At 43.2% G+C, this 26,352-nt stretch overlaps 1 protein-coding gene across 2 annotated transcripts in view; it reads right to left on the reverse strand.

The window, feature by feature from the left end:
- The window catches only part of NT5C2 (5'-nucleotidase, cytosolic II), a 139,921-nt gene that overhangs the window by 22,160 nt on the left and 91,409 nt on the right, over positions 1-26,352 (reverse strand). For both annotated transcript variants that reach the window (XM_056120988.1, XM_056120987.1), the window contains exon 3: positions 20,777-20,850. In XM_056120988.1, the coding sequence (XP_055976963.1) occupies positions 20,777-20,850 (74 nt within the window). The remainder of the gene's footprint in view (positions 1-20,776; positions 20,851-26,352) is intronic.

A 26,352-nucleotide genomic window follows, 5' to 3' on the forward strand; every position in this document is an offset into this window, starting at 1 on the left:
ATCTCCTGCCCCACCTCATGTGTCTCCTTCAATAAAAAGTAAATCTCATTTTAACATTACTTCCACAAAATATTTTATTGTTGTTGTTTTGGTTGGGCAGAGGGCTGGGAGCCTCACTGCCCAGCTTTATTCCTGGCTCTGCACTCAGGAATCACTCCTAGTGGGGCTTGAGGGACCATATGGGGTGTTAGGGACTGAACTTGGGTCCATCACATGCAAGGCAAGTGCCCCATCCCCGGTACTCTCTCTCTGGCCCCAAAGATTACTTCTCAATCCTAACAAAGCCCCACTAATTTCAAACAACATTTAGTGAAACAAAACTGCAATTATATTCCAGTACTTTGGACCCAATTTATTAACATTAATTCTTAACTAGGACTGAGCCCATATAAACTATTTCCAACAAGTTATTTTTCAAAAGGATCATTTGCTGCTGTAAGAAACAGAGCCTAATCCCTCCCAGGCAGGCTCACCTCTAAGTCAGCAATTCCCCCTAGGAATCAAGTAACTCTAGAGAACTGAAGTAACTGATGATCAAACCCTTGTGTCTAATAGATAATCTGGATTAAAATTCAATTTATTCCTAAATCTTAGAGGAGCAAAATATATCTGGGGGAGGGGCGTCAAGCTCCCATTTTGCCCACATGGGTCCTGGGGCCTCTGTAAGTGAAGTGGTGGGCTGTGCTTACTGCAGGTTACCGTCCCAGGGCTCAACTGAGCCAACTTTCTAGAAATCCCATCTAGAATAAGCACCTCACAGAATAAATACCTCAAGATGCCCTTTCTCTCAAAGAGTTTAGGATACTTTCAGAAAATATGATGCATTTTCCCCATCTGCGTAACAAGTACAAAGAATCCAACCGAGCCAGCATTTCTTTCTCCCCAAATCTCATCCAAAGCTCTTTGTGGCAAGGGCTTGTTACCATAGTTAAAAATTAATTTCTGGATTACATAAACCATTCAAAATTGTGCCTGGCATTAAAATACTCTCATGAAATATGTTCCCTCCAATTTCTTTCATCAACTCCAAAGTGATTTGCTGGCCACAGGTGGGAACGGGTTGAGCAAAGGGAGTCCGAGTTCCAACCCAGACAACACTGTTGCGCTAAGCTCTGTATTAGTCACTAAGACCTACAAGCTACCAACATGTTCTCCTGCTCCCCAGAGAACCATTTCAGCAACATGAACTCCTGGGGCATTAAATCACCTGCCAGAGAGCACAACTGTACAACCAGGGCTGGAGAGGCTGAACTGCAGCTCCACAGAACACCCTTCCATGTCAGTTCCAACTCTTCCTGAGAATGATCACTACTTGCCCTGAGCTGGCGGCAAACCTGCCGACTTCAGAGCGCCTACCAAGTGCCCCTCTGCAGGCTTGTGAGCCTGCTCTGCTCACCAGCCAGGTCCGTGAGAGCCGGGGGCAGCGTCAGGGCGCATCCCCTCCATGCCACCAAGGTTTTCCTCTCCATCTCCCTCGCCAGTGAGCACAGGAAGCAGAGCTTCAAGTGCCACGCTTTCGATGGACCCCCAAGGTACCACCCACGCTTCAGAGAACACTTGAATCTCACGCATTCGCTGCTTTGGCTCTTCCCCGAGAAAAATCCTCGGGTCTATCCTCCTTTACACAATATCGAGAGACAGAGGGAAAAGGTCATTTTAAGGGCCTGAGCCCCAAAGAGGGGCCCACTCACGCACGAGGGCAGCAATGCAGGTCAGAAAGCGCCGGAAAGACAGTCTCTGCTCGGAAACCTGCAGGGGCAACAGCTCCCGGGACACTGCCACCTGCGGGTCCCTGGCAAGGGAAGATGCTACCTACTCGCTCCCAACAGACCCAGGGAGAGGGGACAGTCCCTCTGGCGTGGGCGGCAACATTTCTGCAGGGGAGTCTGGAATTCTCATGCACTTTTTACCTTTTCCACCAAGGCACACGGTATGGCAGTTTAGAGGTTTTAGAAAAGAGAGGGCAAACCTCAACAGAGGCCCCAGCCTAGCAGGGTGCTGCTGCCCGAACGAGCGCTGGCACGGCGGGCACACGCAGGTGCAGAGTGCCACTCCAGTCCAGAAGGGCTCACACCGGCTCGCCTGTTAAAAAAAACAAACAGAGCAACAAAACAAAACAAAAACAAAAACTGGTTTTAAAACTGCTGTGACGGGCTGGAACAGAGAGACACCATCTGGAAACTGGCACTGACAGGAGCTACTCTCCTACTTAGAAGCCTCTGACCATCACTAAAGTTCACCGAATTAGCAGGAACAAAGCAGGGATATCGAAGATAAGCCCAAGCACCGGGCACTATTTCTTTTCTGGCACTCAGAACCTAGAATTTACGTCAAGTGTGATGCTTAAATGTCAAGCCAGAAGACAAATAGAAGTATGTATTTATTTTGGGTTTTATTTTGTTTGGGGGACATACCCAGGGATTACCATGCTCAGAGATCACCCCCGGCTGGGCTAAGAGCATGGGATGCGGCTGGGCGCAAGGCAAAACGCCCTGCCCGCTGTATTGCAGCTCCAGCCCCTGTATTTACTATTGGCTTGGTTTCTTTTCTCTAGCGCATTTTAAATTATATGACAGAAAGAGAATACAGCAAAGTATTTCAATTGAACTATAGTGTGTGAAAAAGGAAAAATTAAGGAAAGACTTAAAAATAAACCAGAGCAACCTCATCTTACTTTTAAGTATCAATTTAAACTAAGTCTACCTGTACTTAACTACCAACCTACTCTCAACCTTTCAATACTTCATCACTTGATATAGAAAAGAACCAAGTGCTGTTGAAAATCTAACCAGATTTGTGCAATCTATGTGAAACAGGTGTGTGTGTGAGTGACAGATATAGAGATTGATTTGTGAATCTGTGTGAAACAGAAGGTGTCTGTGTGTCCATCTGTGTGTGTATATGTGTGTGTGTGTGTGTATGTGTGTGTGTTGCCAAACATCAAACTCGGGCCTCAAATATATCAGACAAGTGCTTCACTACTGAGCCTTTTTCCTGAACCTTGAAGGAAATTTTGAAACACTGGTTCTGTAAGTGGATATTTTCATCACACTACTCTATTCTCAAAGTTAAACTGTCTAAGTCTAGTGAATCACTGACTTGAAGATACAAACATCTTTTAAAGATACTGACACTTTTAAAGATATGCATTACATATAATCTTAGAGTAAAGTTGTTTTCCCGAGACCCGGGTTGTTTTTTCATTTTAAACATGGTCAGATTCTTCTCAATTTCTAAATTTTTTAGAAAGGGGAAGATTGTCTAAATAGAGAATAACTAAATATAGTATCTGAAAGTCCTAAAAATATTACAACCAAGAGTAGTCACCACCACTAACCAAAATAAAAAAGCATAAATTCAAGCCCAACGCTCCTAAATATTGACTTTTATTTGGTAAATATGATGAACATCTACGTTCTATTGTGATTCAGACTTTGGTTCTTAGAGACTAAAGTAAAAATTTTTCATTTTGTAATGAACAGTATATTTTCATTATATAAATTTTAGATAAAACCCCTCCCATTTGCACAAGACAATACCAGAGGATGATTTTTACTTTTCAAATTATTTGAAAATGCTAACATAGGACAGGCATAGTTAGAAATTTTATCTCTAACCCTAGAGATTCAGAAATGACTTTATTAAGATTTGAAATTTTCTGAAAACAATCTCACCTATTTAAAATATAAAAACCAGATACCCTGCAATACTTTCAGTAATAGAAAAGCAATTTCCCACATGGCTAGATACATAAAGTAAAAAAAATACTTGAAAAACAATTCTAACTTCAACTTATTGCAAAGAGAAATAAAATATATTTTTTATTAAGAGTATTAGAAAGTTAAAAGCTTAAAATGGAGGAAAAAAAAAACACCTCAAATTCCCCCTCCCCCAAGATCCTGTCCAACGACCAGGAACTTATATTTAGAGTACTACTGTTGGGCAGAGACAGTACAGGCCTCACTTGCAACGGTCAACCCTGGTGCAACCCCTAGCACAGACCCAGGAACAGCCCTGAGCAACTTAGCCTACGGAGATCTTGGTGCACTACAGAGATATACAATTAGACAATCATGATAAATTTAGGAAGTTCACTAATAATGTGACCGAGGAGGGACAGGGGGCAGAAAAGGACTCACTGAACCCAAGCCAGAAAGTGTGCTGGAGTGATAGTACAATGGGGAGGGAGTTTGCCTTGTATGTGACTGGCTGGTGTTCAATCCCCGAGCACCACCAGAAGGAAGTCCTGAGTGCAGAGGCAGGAATAACCTTCAGCATCACCAGGTATAGACTGCTCTCCCGTCCCCAACTGTCCAGAACAGTGAAAGATTCATTTTAGTAATTTTTTATTGATGCTACTAATTATGTGACACGTATTCACAAAATGATAGGTGGCTTACATTTTAGTACTTGGCAAAGAGTAAGAATGTGTGTGGTGCATGAGAGCAAAAATATACCTAAAATAGGTAATACAAGTGTAGTATGAATACACGCACTAAGTCCTGAGGATATATTATCTCAAGTAACACTAAGTACTTTTACCCAAACTGAAAACCTAATGGGGGGAGGGGGTGCTCACAGCTGGTGGTGCTCAGAGAACCATATAGGATGCAGGGATCAAACCTAGGTTGGCGGCTGCATGCAAAGCAAGTGCCTTACCCACTATACTACCACTCCGGCTGCCAAACCTACTTTATTAATCATGTACTGGAGTACTATTTTCTTCTTTTTTTAATGCAGGAGTACTACATTTATTCAGCCATTGATTAAGCTAATTGAACTGGGCATGAACTCCACACTATTTTTTAATTTTTTAAATTGAATATCTATGAGATAGACAAGAAAGCTGTTCATAACTGGGCTTCAGTCAGCACCCATCCCTCCACCAATGTCCCGTTTCCCTACCACCATCCCCCAACACCCAACCCCCTACACCCAGCCTCCCTCTATGAGAGGCATTTTCCTTCTTGCTCTCTCTCCTTTTCCTTTTATGCATTATGATTTGCAATACAGGTGATAAGAGGTCATGGTATTTGTTCGGGGCATTTGGTATTTTTATCAGGATGGTAAGGCTGGAGTAGCTTTTCATTTGGGCGGAATCTTTGGGGTGTGGATGTGACTGCTGAGGCTTCTGGAAGTACAGGGAGGTGGTAGGGAGCAGTCCATCCCGACCCCGAGAAAGCCTGGAGATTTCAGTCACAAAACCTACATGCCAAAATTTTCAGCAGATTATAACTTGCTGAGGTCTGTCCTGAGACAGTAGAGTCAGGCCGGGGATGTGGCAGTGATTTTGGATTATGGAAGCAAGCAGCTGCTGGGGGCTCTGCTTGGGCAGGCACAGGCCAAGCTGCCCGCCTCCAATTTACCTCAGTCTGTTCAGTCATGCATGGGTCCGAGCTTAACTGCAGCTTTTGATCTCTTTCAAGACTTATTTATGGGTCTCTGAAGCAAGCCGAGTAGTAGAGCTTACAGGGTGGCACTGGAGTTGGTTTGTGGGGCGGGGGGGGGGGGGGGTGACTGGCAGTGCTTCCATGAGTATTGGGAAGTGGGGGAAGGTAGCCCATCCCAACTGTGAGAAAGCCTGGAGGCTTCAGTCACAAAACCCACATACCAGAATGTTCAGCAGATTTTATCTTGGTGAGGTCCATCCTGAGATGAAGTTAGACCAGGGGTATGGTGGCAATTTTGGATTGTGGAAGCAAGCAGCTGCCAAGGGCTCTGCTTGGGTGGGCCCCAGGCCAACCCACCCCCTTCCGATATATCCCAGTCTGTTCAGCCATGCTTGGGTCAGAACTTAACTGTGGCTTTTGATCTTTTTTGAGATTTATTTATGGGTCTCTGAAGCAAGGATGGTAGTAGAGTTTACAGGGTGGCACTGGAGTTGGATCGTGGGGGTGACTGGCAGTGCTACCATGAGTATTGGGAAGTACTATTTTTAGGAGAAGGCCACACCCAGCTGTGCTCAGGGCTTACTACTGGCTCTGCCTTCCAGGGTCACCTAGCTGGCTGAGGGCTCAGGGGTCACTCCTGGCATTGCTTAGGAGTTGATGCGGTGGCAGGGATCAAATCCAGGGCTCCTGCATGCATGGCAAGTGCCATGGCAAGTGCTCCAGCCCTTGGAGCAAGCTCCCCACTCACATCTTAAGAAGAAGAAGGAGAAGAAGAAGAGGAGGAAGAGGAGGAAGAAGAAGAGGAAGAAGAGGAGGAGGAGGAGGGAGAGGAGGGAGAAGAGGAAGAAGAGGAGGAAGAAGAGGAGGAAGAGGAAGAGGAAGAGGAAGAAGAAGAAGAAGAAGAAGAAGAAGAAGAAGAAGAAGAAGAGGAAGAGGAGGAGGAGGAGAAGGAGGAGGAGGAGGAGCAGGAGGAGGAGGAAGAAAACAACGACGATGATGATGACAAATTCTACATTTCGTAAATTTATATTTTCTCAGCGAGTGAGCAACAATGATAATAACTTTATGGCACTAGTTTAGTCAGTGAAGAATTTCTCAGTCCAAATCTCAGAAATAAATTTCAGGGTTATCACTTTCTGAATATAAGAACTGAGCATGAAGAATAACAGAAATCAAGGGTTATTTATGCTGATTTGCTGCTTGAAAATAAGCAAGCTCCGAGCTGCCTGACAATGCCGGCTCTCTCCTTTGTTCTCTCCTTCACTCCACTCCCACCAGCAGCAATGATTCAGCACTGTGACATTTTATCAGTCCTCTACGCAAACAAAACCAGAGAAAGAAACTTCACAAACAGTAAAGATAAATGCCTTCACTGAATTAAGACAAATTTCTCGCTCCCTCCCAAATCCAAGGACCTAATGAGAGGTTGGCTTTCAGGATCTTTTCCCCCCTGGGTAATGTGCCCAGCAGTCCAGCCTCACTGTCCTCTGTAAGCCGAGACTCTGAAGAGAGAGCTCTCGAGGCCAGCCTGCTGGGACCTGGGGTTCAGTCACCGACACCGTGTGGCGTCCCTGCAGCATCAGTCTGAGCAACGGCACATCCCCGGGCCCCAACATCAAGTCTCAGCAGCGCCCAGACCAGTATCAGCAGGAATGGTCAGTCCCCGGGCCCAAGACTGACAGGAAAGTCCCCAAATCACCCCAAAAGAATGACATGCCTTGCATGGCCCTGGGTTCGATTTCTGACAGTGCGCGTCCATCTCCATTGGTCTCCAGCAGTGCAAACCCACCCCCAGAAGGAGCTGATAAAGGGCCTTTTCCGAGAAACTGTTGTGAGGCTGGCATCAGATGGTATGACCATACAATTCCTATCAGCACAGATGACATTTCTGACAGTTTATTCAAGGAAATAAATATATCAAAATGCAAAGCTAAAATCATTGAACTTTTTTTCAGTGAAGAGTCGAATCTAAGGTCTCACATATCTATGTAAGGTTTGTACTCAACCACTGAGCCACATCACCAGCCCCTAGAAATCCACTTAAAAACTATTTAAATACAAGAAATATCCTTTCTTTTAACCAAAAATAAACCCCAAAACAACCAACTTCCTCTCCCCCATTTAACTTGATTCTGCCAATAGTTTAGTTTTTTTTAATTACAATACTAAATTTCTACATTTAACATTAACATTTCTACATTTAACATTATAAGTGTGTATATTCTTACGTCTATATTTACTAGTGACAGATCAACAATGAAAAGATTTGGATTTCTCCAAACAAGTCTGAGAGTTTACCATGTGAATAATGTAGACCCCACCACAGCAGCTGCTGTCTCTCGATGGCCAGGCCATTCTGCCATGGAGAGTTCCAACCCAAACTGCGGAATCATCAATCTGAGACTAACAGTTACAGACTCTAGACTAATTCTCAAAACTTGTCAGCCGAAAGTCAAATGCTCCAGTAGGAACAGTATAAACAGAAGGCGGTTCAGATGGAGCGGGTGTGCTCTCTCTGCCAGCTCCAGATGAAACCCCAATGGCCACGAGCTTCCAGAAGCAAAAGCGAGATCAAGGACTAAGCCTCCAGGCCACAGGGCGGCAGCAGAAATGGGCTGTCCCTTCCCATCTCCCTGCCCACTTGGGGTCCTGGCTGTCACGCCCACGATCTGCCTCTGGGTGCCATCTCAGTGCACCAATGGCCCTGATCCAGAGACTCCCATCTCAAAATGGGTTAGCTCCCTACAGAGATGTCTCTGGACCCCAACCATCTGATACTCATAATAAGCAATAGTAAATAAATTATCTAGCATCTGGCCCTGGCAGGCAGGTTTGAATGGTGGTGGGAAAATTCAAAATAATGGTGGTGGGAAGGTATAATGGTGGTGGGATTGGTGCTGAAATATTGAATGTAATAAATTAATGTGAACAATGTTATGAAAATAAAATTTAGCACTGCACTGTAGCACTGTCCTCCCGTTGTTCATTGATATGTTCAAGCCGGCCCAGTAACATCTCCATTGTGAGACTTGTTGTTACTGTGTCTGGCATACCAAATATGTCAAGGGTAGCTTGCCAGGCGGGCGAGATATTATCGGTCTCTCCAAGAGGGGCGGAGGAATCAAACCTGGGTCAGCCGGGTGGGCTGCGTGCAAGGCAAACGCCCCATCTGCTGTGCTATTGTTCCAGCCCATGAAAATAAAAGTTGAAAAGTAAAAATTTAAAAAATAAAAAGGAGGTAGCTTTTTGTTACAACAGCTCTTTATTAAGTACTTTAAACTGGAAAAAAAAGGACGCCAATCACTTTCTTAATTTCTCAAATTCTAAAGTCAAATACTGCCGAATTAATTTGGAATTTCCTTTGGGGAATAATGGCCTCCAAAAAATAACTCCATATTTTATTTTGCACAAAAAAATGGTATTTTCCACAACTCTTGAAGAAAGAAAGTAGGCTGACAGAAAAAAATACAATGTTTATAGAGCTGCTTGAAAGGCCTTACAGCAGGTAAGGCCTTGCAAGCAGCCAACCCTGGCTTGATCCCCGGCATCCAATACGGTGCCCCACGCACTTTCGGGGATGATTTCTATGTGCAGAGCCAGGAGTAATCCTGAGCAATGTCACTGTGGCACAAAAACAAACAAAGAAGTTTTAAAAAGTGGTGGAGTTCATGTACAACTCAATCAGCCTAATCAGTGGCTGAATAAATAGCAGTACTCCTACATTTAAAAAAAAAAAAAAAGCAAATGGTAGTAAAAGTTAGAACACCAAGAGTACAACTGAATTTTAAAACTGGAAATCATGTGATAAGAAGTATACAATAGAAAGGCAAAAATACCTATTGGCTTAATCTATTCATAAGCCATAGCTGACAAAGGCCCTGAAATCAGAATATACATAATATTTTGGAAGTCAACAACAGGAAAAAAGTGTTCAGCTTAACAACAGGCACTGAAAAGAAACTTCACTTAAAGGAGCTGGAGAGACAGCCCAGCAGAGAGAGAGCTTTCCTCGCACGCGGCCAACTTGGGTCCAATGCCCAACATCCTTATCATCCCTTGAGCACTATAGAGTCAGGAATAATTTCTGAGTGTGGAGGCAGGAGTAAGCCCTGAGCATCACTGGTGTGGCACAAAAATCAAAGGGGATAAACATATATAAAATATATGTAGCCAACAAGGAAATGAGTATTTTCAACACTAGTTAGCAGAGAGATAAAGACTAAAAACCAAAATGAGATAATATTACACAATCACGGAAAGCCTGAACAGTCAAAGGACTTGGGTGAGGAGGAATGGAGCACCTGGGAAGCTCCTGCCTGCAAGAGGAAACCTGAATCAGCATCCAGACTCTGAGAACCACTCCCCAATCAAGTAAAAACATTATCTACTAGCCCCACTCCTAATTTACTGGGGAGCGATAAAGAGACATCTCTGCAGAGGCTGGGGAGACTGCTGGAGCACACGCTTTGCTTGCAGGAGCCCTAGAATAGGTCCCCAACACTGGACTGTCCACAGAGCACAGCCATGAGCAGCCCGAGAATCACTGAAGTGGGCCCACACAAAATAATTTTTTTTTGCTTTTTCTGGGGGGGGGGTCACACCTGGCGATGCACAGGGGTTACTCCTGGTTCTGCACTCAGGAATCACCCCTGGCGGTGCTCAGGGGACCATATGGGATGCTGGGAATCGAACCCGGCTTGGCCGCGTGCAAGGCAAACGCCCTACCTGCTGTGCTATTGCTCCAGCCCCCAAAATAAATTTTTTAAAAAGGGGCTGGTGTGAGCTCCAGAGAGATACTAACCTGCCTTATGTTTTCGGTACACATTTATTTTTGGTTGTAAACTCCAGGCCTTCTCAGAGTTGGGGGGCACCTCCCCCCACTTCCCCAAGCCCCAACAGCCACGCCCATGTTCCACCATCCAACGTTAGTTAGCTCATTTACTGACCCTGCTCCAGATTCATACATGAATCTCAAAAGAGACCAACTACCCACAAAAATGTCTTGGATACCAGGTTCAATTCAAGCTGAGACGTCCCAGGTGATCTTGGGAGGTCGGGGTGGGCCAAGTTCCTGCTCTACCAAAGCCCCGGCAGCCACACTCACACCCCAACACTACCACCAGGCCTCTCACCACACTGCTCACCAGAATATTCTGGATTTTCTGGAGCAACATCTCCCATCCCAACAGTACTAGCATCCCAAAAGGAGCGCACCAGATTGGATGGGAGTGTAACTTGGAAGCCAACTGAGCGCGTCTAACAAAAACATTAACACAGAAGGCTTAGCTAGCAACAACAGATTAGTAAGCTTTCAGACAAGGACTTAATGTCCCCATAGTGAGATGCAACAATTTTCACAAATTTTCTTTTATTGAAATATTTTTTGATCATTCCATCAGCCATTTAGTGGTAATAAGCAATATAAAATAAATTACTGTGAGCCTACTATGGGAGCAGGCTTGAAGGGAAGTTGGAAAATCGAAGACAATGGTGGAGGGAGGTGGCAGTGGTGGCGGGTTGATGCTGGAATACTGAATGCCTGTAACAAATCATCACGAACAACTTCGTGAACCACAGAGTTTAAATAAAGGAAGAAAAGTTGGAGGGCCGGGGGGGCATGTAAAGAATAAATGTGAATATATATACATATATATTTCCACAAAAAGACTTTCAAACAAACATTAATAATAGCTTTGTTCCTAACCGATGGTTCAAACTAGAAACAACTGAAATGGCCATTAAAAGATAATGGATTAACAAATGATGGTGCCCCATACAACAAAATAGTTCTTGGTACCTCCTTCGTAAAAGAAAAAAATCTTTAAAAAAAAATGACAACAAAATGCAACGTGAGCTTCTAGATTGGATCATGCTTGAAATAAAGAACTCTGTAGCAAAACTGGTAGAAACAGAATAAAAAGTATGGTTTGGGCTGGAAAGAGGGCAGGGAACTCACCTTCCATGAGTCAACCTGAATTCAGTGCAGGGACAGTAGTTGGCTCCTACAGCCAAACAAGATTGACTCCTGAGCACAAAGCCAAAATTAAGCCCTACGCTCAGCAGGTTGTAGGTCAAAAATATAAAGAAAACTGTTATTTTTGCCATCTTTTATATAGGGCTAAAATTATTTCAAACAGATCTTTAAAATATTTTTAAAACTTAGAATTTTTTTTAAAAAATTACAGGAGCACAGCAGGTAGGGCATTTGCCTTGCACGCGGCCAACCTGGGTTCGATTCCCAGCATCCCATATGGTCCCCCAAGCACCGCCAGGAGTAATTCCTGAGTGCAGAGCCAGGAATAACCCCTGAGCATCACTGGGTGTGACCCAAAAAGCAAATAAATAAATAAATAAATAAATAAATAAAACACCCAATGTGAGCGAGGATTGGTGAAAAGGAACTCTGGTGCACTGCTGTGGGAATGAAAACGGTGCAGTCTCTACAGAAAGAGTATTAAAATTCCTTTTAATAATTAAAATCAACTGCCAATGAGAAGCTCAAATAGAGGACATGCCAGGAGCCAGGTTGATCCCCTGCATGGCACCCTACACCAACCACAGTAGGGAGGGGGGTAGCCCCGAAGGTCCCAGCACTGGGGGCAACCATTGAACCATCCAGTCCACATAGCTGGGCTAAGAGTTGCCGATACTGACTTTCATGAACCCTGAGTTATTCTTCAGAGGCCATTATTTCAAATTAATTCGGCAACACCACTCCTACACACTTATCCAAAGGATATGAAAAGACTAATCTAAAAAATATTGGCACCCCTATGTTGCCATGTAATTCACAAAAGTCAAAATGTGGAATCAACCTTAATAGCTATCAGCAGGTACCTGGATATCAAAGATGTGGCATGAAATTTGAAAAAGAAAATCTTTTTTTAAAAACTTTATTTTTAAAAAGTTGTTCACAGGGGGGTATGGTGCCACCAGCAGGTCAATCTGTACCTGTGAGGCGAGTGCATCAGCAGCCTCACGGTGCCTTCAGACTTCCAGATGCCCCAAAATTGCTGCTATGCCTTTGGCCAGACCCCAAAAACTTGGGGCAAAGTTTACCAAGAAAGTAAACGGCCAAAAGTTAGGTATGTGGGAAACACACCCACAAACCACCTCCAGCTCAGCTATATAATTGGAGACAAGGCCTCTTTGGTTCCTGATTGAACTGCTTAATGGACATGATCCCAGAGACTCAGAAACGAATCTCAGAACCCAGTGGCTTTAGGTAGAAATGCGTCTGGTCTCTGCAGTAGGCTACCGGTGCTGGGCCAACCCAGGTGGGAATAGGTTTCGTGCCTTGGCCTGTTCCCCCTGGCGGCCCAGTGGCCGCCATCCGTCTGAGGCCACTGGATAGTCACATTTGGGCCCCCAGTGACGAGACACACAGGGCCTCACGGGATGGGGGGGGAGCCGGGCCTGTCCTCCCCACCCCAACGAGACCCCAAGTCATCGCCCACGAACGGCCTCTCTGGCTCCTGATCAAGCTGCTCAACAGCCATGATCCCAGAGACTCAGGAGCAGATCTCGAAACCCAGTGGCTTTTGGCAGAAATCCCTCCAGATTTAAGTGTTAAAATTTCGGAATTTCAAAACCACATGGCCCTACTGCAGCCACACGACATCATATGTTATTCATAACCAGCAATAGAACACAAATTGTCTATTGTTGCCTTTTCAGCAGATCTGAGTGTTGGTAAAATCTCAAATAATGTGGGTCTGATGTTGAAATAGTGAATGTGATCAAAGTAGAGAGAGAGTAATGTGGAAATCATCTGCCCCACAGGCAGGGGGAGGGTGTGGGATGGGGGTATACTGGGATTTTTGGTGGTCGAGAATGGGCACTGGTGAAGGTACGGGTGTTTCACTGTATGACTGAGATTTAGACCCGAAAGCTTTGCAACTGCTCTCACGGTGATTCAATAAATAAAATTATAAAAATGGGGGAAAAAAAAGTAAGGTGGAGTTCATGCACAATTCAATCAGCTAATCAGTGGCTGAATAAATAGCAGTACTCCTACCAAAAAAAAAAGTTGTTCACAACAATTTGTTACATATAATATTCGAACACCAATCCCACCACCATTGCACCTTCCTACCACATTTTGAATGTTTCTATCCCGAACCCCAAATCCTGCCCCCAAAGCAGAGTGAAGTAATTTATTTTGTATTGCCTGTTATGAGTAATCTGCTAAAAATGACCCTAAAAAGTTTTCTTAGAGAAAGTGTGTGAAGATTATTGTATTTTACCCAGGAGCCCTTAAGCCTGTCTATAAGAGATTAGTAAATGTTGTTAAAGGTTGAGCCTTGTGTGCTTATATCTATTTGTATAAATGTATTTCCCCCTAAGATTGGTTGCCTTCTACTTTAAACCCCACCATATGTGATGTGCTACTCTTGGTATATCAGTGGTATAAATTATGAGATGTCCAGGAACCAGTTCAATTCATGGGTGGTGGGCCTGGAGTTGGAATACTGAATGCCCAGAACAACTTTGTAAACCATGGTGTTTAAACATAGGGGACGGTGAGTTGTTTTTAATAGAACTGACTTAGGAGAGGCAGTAAAGAAACTCTGGAATGATGGAAGTTATAAAACGCCCTGAGTAAGGTGGGGCAACAAGACAAATGCATACATTTATTCAAACTTTATATACTTTAAAAGCATGCATTTAGTATATACAATGTATTCTTCAATAAATGTTAACTTAAATAATTAAGTTCATATTTAAAAGTAGTTTGCTTGAATAACAAACGTGTATATTATTGGGTAAACTAAAGTGCCATGATTCTCAAACTTTCATATTAAAACCAAACTGCCTGGTTTTAATACCCAAACTGTTCATGAATAGTTTACTCGGAACTTATATTTGCCAAGTTTTCAGTAACACATGGGATATAAATAAGAAGAAGAAGGAGCTCTTGCCCTGAGGAGCTCTCAGAGATGAGTGGGGATACACGTCAATAAAACAAAAGCTGCAAATAATATGTAATTGCTATGAGGGAATGATATGCAAAGGTGATAGGCTTGCAGAAACTGTTTCAGGATGAATACAGATGCTCTTAAAGAGTTCACACCCAGGGAACAATTATATTACAGAAATATCCATCCCAAATACTTTAAAGCTTTCTTAACAACCACTTATTTTAGTCCTATCTCTATATGGCACACTTTTGTGAAAGTACAAAGTGCTCAATATTTCAGATGTGACTGTTTGTGTTTGGGGGTGTCACGCCCGCAGTGGTTCTGCACTCAGGAATTACTCCTGGCTCTGGGAACCATATGGGGTGGGGGGGGTCAGTCATGTGCAAGGCATGCACCCCACGCACTATACTAAGATGTAACTGGTTTTTAAATAACCAGATGCTATCTGCTGTTAATTTTAATGAATAACACTACAGGAAACAGAAAAGATCTGTCTATAAAGTCAAGCTCGCTTCATATACGATGCAATGACAGCACCATAAGAATCACGATGCTTTTCAACCAACACAGATTCATTAGAATGACCCGGTATTTCAAGTGGGACTGTGTTAAAGGACTTAAGGCACCTTTGAGTGCTTAGTCCTGGCTTAAGTGAGAGAGCTCATTAATTTAAAATTATTTCTCACCCACAGCTTGGAAACCAGCCTCACATGCTGGGGGGAAAGGCAACTGGGAATAGAGAAGGGACCACTAAGTAAATGATGGTAGGAGAGAACGCTTGGGATGGGAGATGCATGATGGAAGCAGATTATGGACCAAACATGATGGTCTCCTAGTACCTGGATTACAAACCATAGCATCCAAAAGGAGAGAGAGTAAGAGGGAATGTGCCTGCCACAGAGGCAGGGGATGGGAAGCGGTGGGGGTGGCAGGAGGGATACTGGGAACATTGGTGGTGGAGAATGGGAACTAGTGGTGGAGGGATGGGTGCTTGATCATTGTATGACTGAAACGTAATCATAAAAGTTTGTAAGTCTGTAAGTGTATTTCATGGTGATTCAATAAAATACTGTTGCTGTCACTGTCTTCCTGTTGTTCATTGATTTACTCGAGCGGGCCCAGTAACGTCTCCATTTTTTTTGAGACTTTGTTGTTACTGTGTTTGGCGTATTGAATATGTCACAGGGAGCTTGCCAGGCTTTGCCGTGCGGGCGAGATACCCTCGGTAACTTGCCAGGCTCTCCAAGAAGGGTGGAGGAATCGAACTCGGGTTGGCCATGTTGGCCGCTTGCAAGGCAAACGCCCTACCCGCTGTGCTATCGCTCCAGCCCCTCAATAAAATAAAAAAAAAATAAATAAAATTATTGCTCACTATAAATTATCATTACTTAAAAATTGTATTTTGTCTGTGTAGTGGCAGGATTGAACCCAGGGTTACATACATGGGAAAAGTATACCATCTATTGCTAAACCATATCCCCAGCAATGCCTCAAAAAAATCAAACATACTATACATACACACACAAATTATATATATTACATATATATACATATATACATACATATATATATATCTCACTGTCCTCCCGTTGTTCATCGATTTGCTCGAGCGGGCCCAGTGACGTCACCATTGTGACAATTGTTACTGTGATATAATTGTTATGTGCTTGGACCAAAGCGCTTAATGTCGTCTAAAAAAAAAAAAAAGAACAACAATCTGGGGCCAGAGCAATAGTACATCAGGATAATACAGGACACCTGAACTGCACTGGTTCAACCCCCAGCACTCCATGTGGTCACCCAACACAGTCAGGAGGGATCACTGGCTCAGAGCCAGCAGTAAGCCCTGAGCACCACTGGGAGCTCCCCCAAAATCGAAACAAAAAAAAAAGAACAATACAGTAATATCTGCCTTATTCCACTCTTATCTGTTTCTTTTGGGCAGTGCTTAAGGGCTACTCCCGGTTCTCTGCACTGGAGACCCCGTGGTCCAGGGACTGAACAAAGCCTTCCCTCATGCAGAACACAGGCTTGGTCCTTCGGCTCTCCCACTGGCCCCTTAGAACGAACACTTTGTCAAGGTTAAATAAGCGATCTTGCTCCCGAAGCCCATGTTCTCTCTTGAACACACATGTCTCCCCCATGTCTCTTTGTGGCTTTTTCCACTAGGAGAAAACATATTGCTCCCTTGAAAACATATTTTCTCTTTTTCTGTCCCCTTGCATCTTTATAAGTTTCACTCAATAAAAACTACCTTGTTTCACTTTTTAAAAATTAAGTGTCATGATAAAAGTCCATGTATCAACTGTATCACTGTCCTCCAGGCCCAGTAACATCTCCATCATGAGACTTGTTGTTACTGTGTTTGGCATATCAAATACGCCACAGGTAGCTTGCCAGGCTTTGCCAAGCGGGCGAGATACTCTCGGTAGCTTGTCAGGCTCTCCAAGAGAAGCGGAGGAATCAAACTCAGGTTGGTCATGTTGGCCGCTTGCAAGGCAAACACTCTACCCACTGTGCTATCGCTCCAGCCCCCATGTATCAAAAGAAATCATTTATATAAAATATTTAGAACAGGGCCTGGTGTATAATAATCACTTAATAAATGTTACTAAATATTAATATATGTAAGCCTGCTATAGTAGTGTCTAGATTAAGAATGAGCATTAAAGTGTGAAATGGAATTTAAGAAAAGGAATGAAGAAATTATAAGGTATTCAGGAGGATTACTCCATAGCTTAGAGGCCAGCCGGGTATTCTAGGGGAAAGGACAGTTCAGATAGAGAAGGGAGCACCAAATGGAGGGTGTTTGGAGGATCCTCCCAGGAGGGGAGATGCAGGTTGAAAGTAGACTGGATTGAACATGTTTGCCACTCAATGCCTCTTTTGCTGACCACAACACCCAAAAGGAGAGAGAGAACAAAAGGGAATGCTCTGCCACAGTGGCAGGGGGGGATGGGGGGTTTGGGGGGGAGGGATATTATCCATGGTGGTGGAAAATGGGCACTGGTGGAGGGATGGGTATTTGATCATGGTATGACCGAAACCCAAGCACAAAAATTTGTAAATCTACAACTGTACCTCATGGTGTTTCACTAATAAAAAATAAATTAAAAAAAAAGAAATTATAAGGTATTTTTAAAGTTCAGAAACTAAAATTTAATGACTTCCCCCCCTCTCCGAACAAATCCATTATTTCATTACTCTACAGGAACATACACTATATTGTTAATATACATGTGCCAGGTATATTACCAGTTTTCAATACACCTTCTGAATTAACAGTTTTAATATAATGACACTGTCTTAATAATGAGGTAGGGGAGTGTCACTTTGACCCACTGACTTCTATTTCTGCCTTAGGAAATATTTTTTTCAGGTGCCAAACTACCTTGCCATTCGTTCCTCTGGAGAACTATTTAATTTCAACAGAAAAAAGATTATGAAATTTTCTCCCACTCTGAACCACAAGAAAGTACACAGCATCCACCTAATTCCTGATAAGTGTTCCTAAAAGTGTTTGTGTCCAAGGAGAAAAAAATATGAAGAATTTAAGTGCTGGAAAAATAACTTTAAAGCAAGCAAAAACCAAAAAAGCATATGGAGAGAAGAAGAAACTTAAATTCAGTCCTTGTATGTTTTTAATATATATCTTGCTGATAAATAGTCACAGTTGCAACAGCATGGCAAGTTTCCACAGCCTATAGGAGTAAAATTTTGTGTTGATTTTATTCACTTGTAGTTGCAGCGACTGAAATCAAATTGAGCTGTGTCTAATTTGAGAAAGACACTATCTTTGTTGTTGCTGTTAAATTGTTTGACATGGCGGCTCGAGCCTCACCCGTACCTTCCCACCCCTCACTGAGGACTCCTGGGCACCTGCTGCTCCAGGACCCCGAGGGCTGCACCTAAGGGTGCAGTGGGGTGGAGGGGACATCGTGCTGGGGATTGAACCACGGACCCAAACAAGCAAAGTATGAGAGCACCCCACGGTGTATACTATCTCCCTGCCCCAGACAGCAGTTTTCTAACACAGTTAGACAAAAGGTTTCCTGAAGATAAGTGGCCGTATCAGTTTTCAAAGACAGCGTTATGATCTAAAGAGTGTCTTAGGAAGACCATACACGTATGCACATAATATGAACATTATTAACTCAGCCCCTCATTCTTCTTCTTTTAAGATTTTTCTTTTTCTTTCTTTTTTTTTTTTTTTTGGCTTTTTGGGTTACACCCGGCAATGCTCAGGGGTTACTCCTGGTTTTGCACTCAGGAATTACTCCTGGCGGTGCTCGGGGGACCATATGGGATGCTGGGAATTGAACCCAGGTCAACAAGGCAAACGCCCTACCCACTGTGCTATCGCTCCAGCCCCAGCCCCTCATTCTTCTTAAATGAATCTTCACAGACTAAATATTTTAATAAAAATTTCATTCACTGGGACTAGACACCAAGTATCTCACCCCCATTGTTTTTCACACATTTTGAAAAGATATCAAAAATACTGAGTGATACACTGATCATTTAAAACGTATTTTAGAGGGTCTGGAGTCAAAGTACAGTGGGGAAGGCATTTGCCTTACACTCAAAAGACACAGATTAGAGCCTCAGCATCCCTTATGGTTCCCCGAGCACTACCAGGAGTAATTATTAAGTGCAGAGCATAGAGTAACCCTGAGCACTGCTGAGTGTGACCCCCCCCCCAAAAAAAATTCAAATATTGGAAGAGGAAAAAGCAACACAGTGCTGGTGTTTGTAAAGCTGGAGTGACGGGTCAATGGGCAGAGCACACACTTTGCATGCAGGAAGCCTGGGTTCCATCCCAAGCACCACCAGGAGAGGCCTCAGCTGAGAACAGCCCTGAGCACTGCCACGTGGTTACAAGTTTGTTTGTTTTTAAAGTTTTTATTTGGTGTGTATGTACATTTCAATGGAAAATAAATTTTACTTTGGTACATGTACACAATGGAATACTATGCAGCTGTTAGGACAGGTGGAGTCATAAAATTTGCTTATAAGTGGATGATCATGGAGAGTTTCATCCTAAGTGAAATAAGTCAGAAAGAGAGGGACAGACATAGAATGACTGCATTCATTTGTGGAATATAAAATAACATAGTGTGAGACTGACACCCAAGGACAGTAGAAACAAGGGCCGGGATTATTGCCCTAAAAGTTGGAAGCTTGTTTCATGACCTGGGGGAGAAATCAGCTGAAACAGAGAAGGGATCACTAAGTCAATGGTGGTTGGAGGGATTGTTCGAGATGGGAGATGTGTGCTGAAAGTAGATAAAGGAACACACGTGACAACCTCTCAGTATCTGTAATGCAAACCATAATGCCCAAAAGTAGAGAGAGAATATGGGGGAAACTGTCTGCCATGGAGGCAGGGGGAGGATTGGAAAGGGGGGTATACTTGGGACATTGGTGGTGGAGAATGTGCACTGTGGAGGGATGGGTGTTTGATCACTGTATGAAACTCAAACATGAAGCTTTGCAACTATATCTCACGATGATTCAATAAAACAAACAAATAAATAAATTTCAATGGAAAATAGATCCAGTTTCCATTTGTCTTAAAAATGTATTATATGGAGACTGGAGAGACAAGAGAGCAGGTAGGGCACTTGCCTTCCACATGGCTAACCCAGGTTCAAACTCTGACAGTTCCATATGGTCCCCCAAGCACCGCCAAGCATCCCCAGAGTAGTTTCTGAATGCAGAGCCAGGCGTAACCCCTGAGTATCACCGGGTGTGGCTATGATATCCCACACACAACACACACAAGAAGAAGAGACAGCATTTTATTTTTTAACTAACAAAAGTTGACTTTGCGGGGGCCGGAGTGATAGTCCAGTGGGTAGGGCATGCCTTTATGCAGCAATCCCTGACATTCCCAAGCACCGGCAGGAGTAATTCCTGAATGCAGAGCCAGTCAGGAGTAACCCCCAAGCATCGCTGGGTTCAGGCCCCAAAACAAACAGCAACAAAAAAGCTGTCCTGGTGGTAGAGTGAAAGAGATAAAATTCCATCTTAGAGAAAAACTTAATGAAATGAAAAAAAAAAGTAATGTGTTCATGTGGAGTTCAAGCCCAATTTAACCAGGTGAATCAATGGCTGAATAAATAGCAGTACTCCTACATTAAGAAAAAAAGTAATGTGTTCAAATTTACACACTAGCATTATGATTTCATCATACCATTTCTTAACCAGGGACTCTTAATTTATTATTTATCCTATCTGTACAAACCAAATTTAAAGGATATATGATCATTTTGATGTTAACCAAAAAAAAAACCAATGACAGTATCTTGATATTAGGAAACTGTGACATGGGGTAGATATATTTATATATATATATATTTTTATATGATTAAATTAACAAGTGATCATTGAGTTGCCTACTATGGACCCATTGTTGTTATAATTCAAAACATCGTTCTTAAGCAATTCGAAAGTGCTACTCACCAGCAAGTGTGTAATCCATATCAAAACCAAAACACTTAATTTTTTCCATGGCTAAACTTCGGTTCACAAATACCCTAAAGAAAGAAATAAAAAAATGATAACCCAGTTAATAAAACAAAAATCTTAAAATGTTAACGGAATTATTTGACTTTTCCTATCTCATTTAAATAATTTTAAGATCATAATGAAATTTATTCAAATCCTTCATATACCACTAGGAAAATCAGGTATTACACAAAAATATATGGATTTTCTCATTCTGTCTTGGTATCAACAATGACATGAACTCCAGACCTCAGAGCCAACTCTCCTTTCATACTCCAAATACTAAATGTCGTTGTTGGATGACATTTTAAGCATATTCATTTAACAATTACTGTATATTAACAACATATGCATACCCAAACACAAATATATGCCAAGTACTGCAACACGGCAGTGATCAAATGAGTACCTTTCTACATGTTACTTATATATTATAATCTCTATCCTTAAATAAGAACTAAGGCAATGTGAAACTTGTATGGCAAAGAACTACAACAATTCAATAAATGCTATAAACTACCATGAGTGAGGGGTCAGAGATATAGGACAGCGGGTAGGGAACTTGTCTGGCACATGGCTGATCTTGGGTTTGATCCTTTGCTTCGTATGGTCCCCCGAGCCCACCAGTGATCTCCGGGCACAGAGCCAGGAGTGAGCACCACTGGGTGTAACCCAAAAAATAAACAATAAATAACATGGAGAGAGAGAGAGAGAGAGAGAGAGAGAGAGAGAGAGAGAGAGAGAGAGAGAAGGGATCCCTTGTTTAAAGACCAGAAGAAATAACCTGAGCTGTACACAATCAGTAGTAACTTCCCAGTAGGGAGAAACGAGCAACCCAGACAGGATCAGCAAGCAAGGACAACACGAGGTCTGCACTGACTGCAGAACGCGTGCTGTGGTCGAAACAAGACGTTTCCTTGGTTCTGTTTTTCTGATTGTTTTTACCAAAGGAAGGTTCCTGGATTTAGGAGATCGGGGTGGCAATGAAGCTATAAAATTAAAAGGCTCTATATGCCACACTGCAGAGTTTGACGACATTAGAGGCAAAAATAAGTGATCAGATATTGAGGAAACAAAACAACCAGATTCAAATTTCAGAAACACCATCAAAGACAAAGGGGAAAAAATGATATTTACATTGGTATCAGCACAAGTGTGTCTTGGAGCAATTTTAATCATCACTGAAAATAAGGTTGCCATTTCCGTATGGTCTCCAGCTTAGTGCCCAGAACTATAAGATAGGTAGGGCGTTTGCCTTGCACGTGGCCAACCCGGGTTCGATTCCTCCGCCCCTCTTGGAGATCTCAGCAAGCTACCTACAGTATTCAGCCCGCACAGCAGAGCCTGGCAAGCTCTCCTGTGGAGTATTCCATATGCTAAAAACAGTAACAAGTCTCACAATAGAGATGTTACTGGTGCCCACTTGAGCAAATTGATGAACAACTGGAGGACAGTGCTACAGTGTTACATCCTCTTAATTACTAACGCTTTCTTTGCCTTCATTTCACAAGTCACTGTGAGAAATCGAGTAGGAAACTTATTAAATAGAAAGATGGCTGGGCCACAAAGAGAATACAGGGTGAAGGTGCTTGCCCTGCATCCCGCCAACAAGGATCCTGATCCCCAACACGACATGTGAGCGCCCAAGAATGCCAGGAGTCACCCCTGCACACTGAGGGAGGAAAGAGCATGAACTAGGTTCCCCATTGATGATCTAGGTTCTAACTTCTTACACTGCAGGCTGTGAACCTACTTAAAACTTGATTGTGACAATTAACTTTTTTAATTTGTTAAAAAAAATTTAAATAAGGTTCTTTATGATTCATCATCACTGAATATTTGATTTATATAGAGATAACCAGAGTCACATAAACTTTCTCAGGCAAAAAGGAGTGGGGAAGGGCCAGAGCAGTAGCACAGCAGGCTGGTAGGGCACTTGCCTTGCACACGGCTGAGCCGGGTCCAATCTCTGAGCACAGAGCCAGGAGTAACCCATGAGCACTGTCAGGTGTGACCCAACACCCCCCATCCCCCCACCCTCCGCCAAAGGAGTGGTGCATGGACAAAGTTTATGATGCCCTGATCTAGATCAGCATTTCTTAACCAGGCCCCACATGGCTCCATTTGACACCGGAATTTTCCAGAGGAACAAAGGTGAAAAATTACCTAAACGCGCAGGGGCCAACTGGTAGACCAGGGGCTCCACGGGAAGAGAACAAGGTCAGAAAGGGGCTGTGGCCAGAAAAAGGCTGAGAAACACGGACCGAGGTCAACAGTCTCCAAAGGGGAGTGACTGGACCAGGGAGCTGTAGATGATCCCGCCTGTAGTGATTCAAGAGAAAATAAACCTACTGGTACTTAATCCATCATTCAAACAGCTCTAATTTGCATCTGTTTCCTTCTATGAAGTTATAGCGGCATAAGTAATTTATAAATAAGTACATTCAGGGATAAGTAGTTCATATTTAATCTGAAAAAATAGTTGAAAACTTGGGAAGCAATTTTTTTTTTTAGCTCTTCAATTCCTAAATTAGCTTTCCATCTGAATACAGGCCAGGGAGATTGTCCAAAGGGCTTTAGTGAATGAATGCTTTGCATGCAGAACCCCAGGGCTCAGTATATACCCAGCACCACACAAACATCACTGTGAGTAACCCCAAAATACAGAGCATAGAGTAGGTGCCAACTCTATCAAGCACGGCACAAAAACCCCCACAAAAAATTAATTACAGGGGCTGGAGCAAGAGCACAGTGGGACAGTGGGTAGGGCGTTTGCCTTGCACGCAGCCAACCAGGTTCGATTCCCAGAATCCCACTATAGTGTATGAGCCAGGAGTAATCCCTGTGCATTGCCGGGTGTGACCCAAAAAGAAAAAAAATTAATTACAGATAACCTTTCATCTAAGGATGCATGTATTATCCTCAAGGCAAGCAAATTTTCCTAATCTGCTCAAAGTAGTTTGAGGAAAATATTTATACGTTCGTTAATTCAGAATGCTGACCCGTTGAAACTGAAATTGTCAGTTTCTATAGTATTCTACAGACAGAGTTAAATAGTTTATTTTTTTCCCTAAGAAAAGTCGTCTGGAAAAATATTTTGTCTTTGATTAGTAATCGATATGAGGAGAAAATGGTGGGTAACTGAGGAGTCAAGAATTAGAGGAGGGCTGGAGTGATAGCACAGCGAGTAAGGCGTTTGCCTTGCACGCAGCCAACATGGCTGACACAGGTTCGATTCCCAGCATCCCGTATCGTCCCTCCAGCACCGCCAGGAGCAATTCCTGAGTGCATGAGCCAGGAGTAACCCCTGAGCATCGCCGGGTGTGACCCAAAAAGAAAAAAAAAAAGAATTAGAGGAGATGGGGATGGAGAAGATCGTACAGTAGGTAAGGTGCTTACTTTGCACGCAGCCCACTAGGGTCAGTCCCCAGGAAGCCATATGGTCTGGTTCCCCGAGCACCGCCAGGAGTGATTCCTGAGTACAGAGCCAGGATTAGCCCCTGAGCACTGCCAGGAATGGCCCCCAAACAAACAAATAAATAAATTAAATTTTTGAAAAAAAGAAGAATTGGAGGAGGAATGACATAGCACCAAAAGCTTTCTTAAACACTCCACGATCTCAAATACACCATCATCATGATTCTACCATTTCATCGAAATCCACGTCTATACTGACCGAACTTATCTACTGTATTGGCACCCTTTCCTAGTTCCATAAACCCTATCCCTCCCTTTGTCGATACTGCCATTGGTTACTACTGTTGCAATGACTGGAAGTCACAAAGGTGATTGTGGAGGCTGTGAAGTTAAGCAGAACTGGTTTCAATGTGCAAAAAAAAATCACAAACTTTTGTTGTGGCACTAGAGATCACACACAGCACGTGACAGCGACTAAATTGTTGGCAACTCTGCCACTCAGCCAATACCCCCCCTTTTACAGGCCCCACAAGGGTATACATGGTTCTAACTCCAGAAAGGAAATACCACCACTGAGGCTTGGGCTTTTCAAATACATTCTCAATTCAGGCGGGGGCCAACTGGAGCAAATCCATAATCAGATACTGACATCAAACAGCTGACATGCCTAAAATATTTGCTGGGAATTCAGGCTGGTATCAACGGGAGTATTTTTCTTCCTTGTGATAAAATCCGTAGGAGACCTATTTGAGACCACATAATTTTTTTTTAAAAAAAAGCTTTGTTTCAGACAAAACCATGTGAATTGTTCTCGGGCCTGAAGTAGAAAAGGTACTCACTAATCCCACCCATCAGTGCTAAAGAAAGATTAAAAACTAGCAAACAGGCATAGCAAGAATTTACCAGAATCTTTCTTGACCAGGAAAGAGACTGAAACGCGGCGGGTAACTCTTTATGCTTTCTTGTTGCCCCAACACCCGCAGCAGTACCCGGCAGCCTTCAGGCCACTCTGCCAGTCCATGGACAGTTCCATGCTGGAGCGGGAGGATGCCACACGCCCCAGGCCCTGAAGTGCTGGGAACCACCAGGGCCACGCCCGGAGATGATCAAGAATGATAACACCTGGGAAGGGAGCATTCAAGACATACGCCCTAACCCCTACAAATGCCTCCCCACCCCAATACTGTTTTTTATGGCTATAAAGATCACAAGCTTTTTAGGTATACAAACTCTGAAAATGATACCCAAAGAAAACGTCACAATCTCCTGGCCTATGATAGTGATGACTACTTACATACCTACCCAATGCCAGTCTTCCCTTTGAGCTAGCTCTGAGACCATCCACTCAAAGCACACAGAATGCCTCCTACAAAGCCACCTCCTGTGTGACACACTCCAGCAGCTGCTCTTCAGCGAGCACCAGAGCTAGGAAAAGCTTCCAGGCAGAGATGTGTTCCTGTGGAAGGCTTTCACCAAATATCCTTTTTCTTTCCAAAACAAGTTTGAAAATAACTAATTTATGTCATTCAAAATAAGCACTCTCACTCAGAGAAACAATTCCCAAATGCAAAAGAGAAATACTCTCAGAGCCAAAGCAATAGTAGAGGAGGAGGGGACATGTCTTGCACACAGCCGACTCCACTCGATTCCCGGCACTCCACATGGTCCCCCAAGCACTGCCAGGAGTGACCCCTGAGTGCAGAGCCAGGAGTAAGACCTGAGCACTGCCTTGTGTGGCGCTAAAACCAAAAAACCAAACCAAGACAAACCAACAAACAATATTCTTGTCCTCTCTAAATAATAATCTAGTATAAAGCAAAAGACCTCATATGTTGATCTCTTTATGTTAAAAAACACGGCAGGAGAGGGTAATAGAGAATGTATTTAGTTTGTATGCAAACTAAATCTAAAATGTCTAAACAAAGCTCAACTGGTAAACAGAAAGCCTCTATTATAGTGCGCTGCGATAATATATACACAGAGATTTACAAGAATAACAAACATCCAAACACTGTAAGTATGCACTGACTTCAAAAGAGAGGCAGTCGAGAGCCAGAAATACCAGCTCGAGGATGGAGGGCTCTCAAGAGAAACTGGTCTCTGGCCTCGCACTC

The sequence above is a fragment of the Sorex fumeus genome, unplaced genomic scaffold (assembly GCF_029834395.1).
Source record: "Sorex fumeus unplaced genomic scaffold, SorFum_2.1 ptg000043l, whole genome shotgun sequence".
In the NCBI taxonomy this organism is placed as follows: domain Eukaryota; kingdom Metazoa; phylum Chordata; class Mammalia; order Eulipotyphla; family Soricidae; genus Sorex; species Sorex fumeus.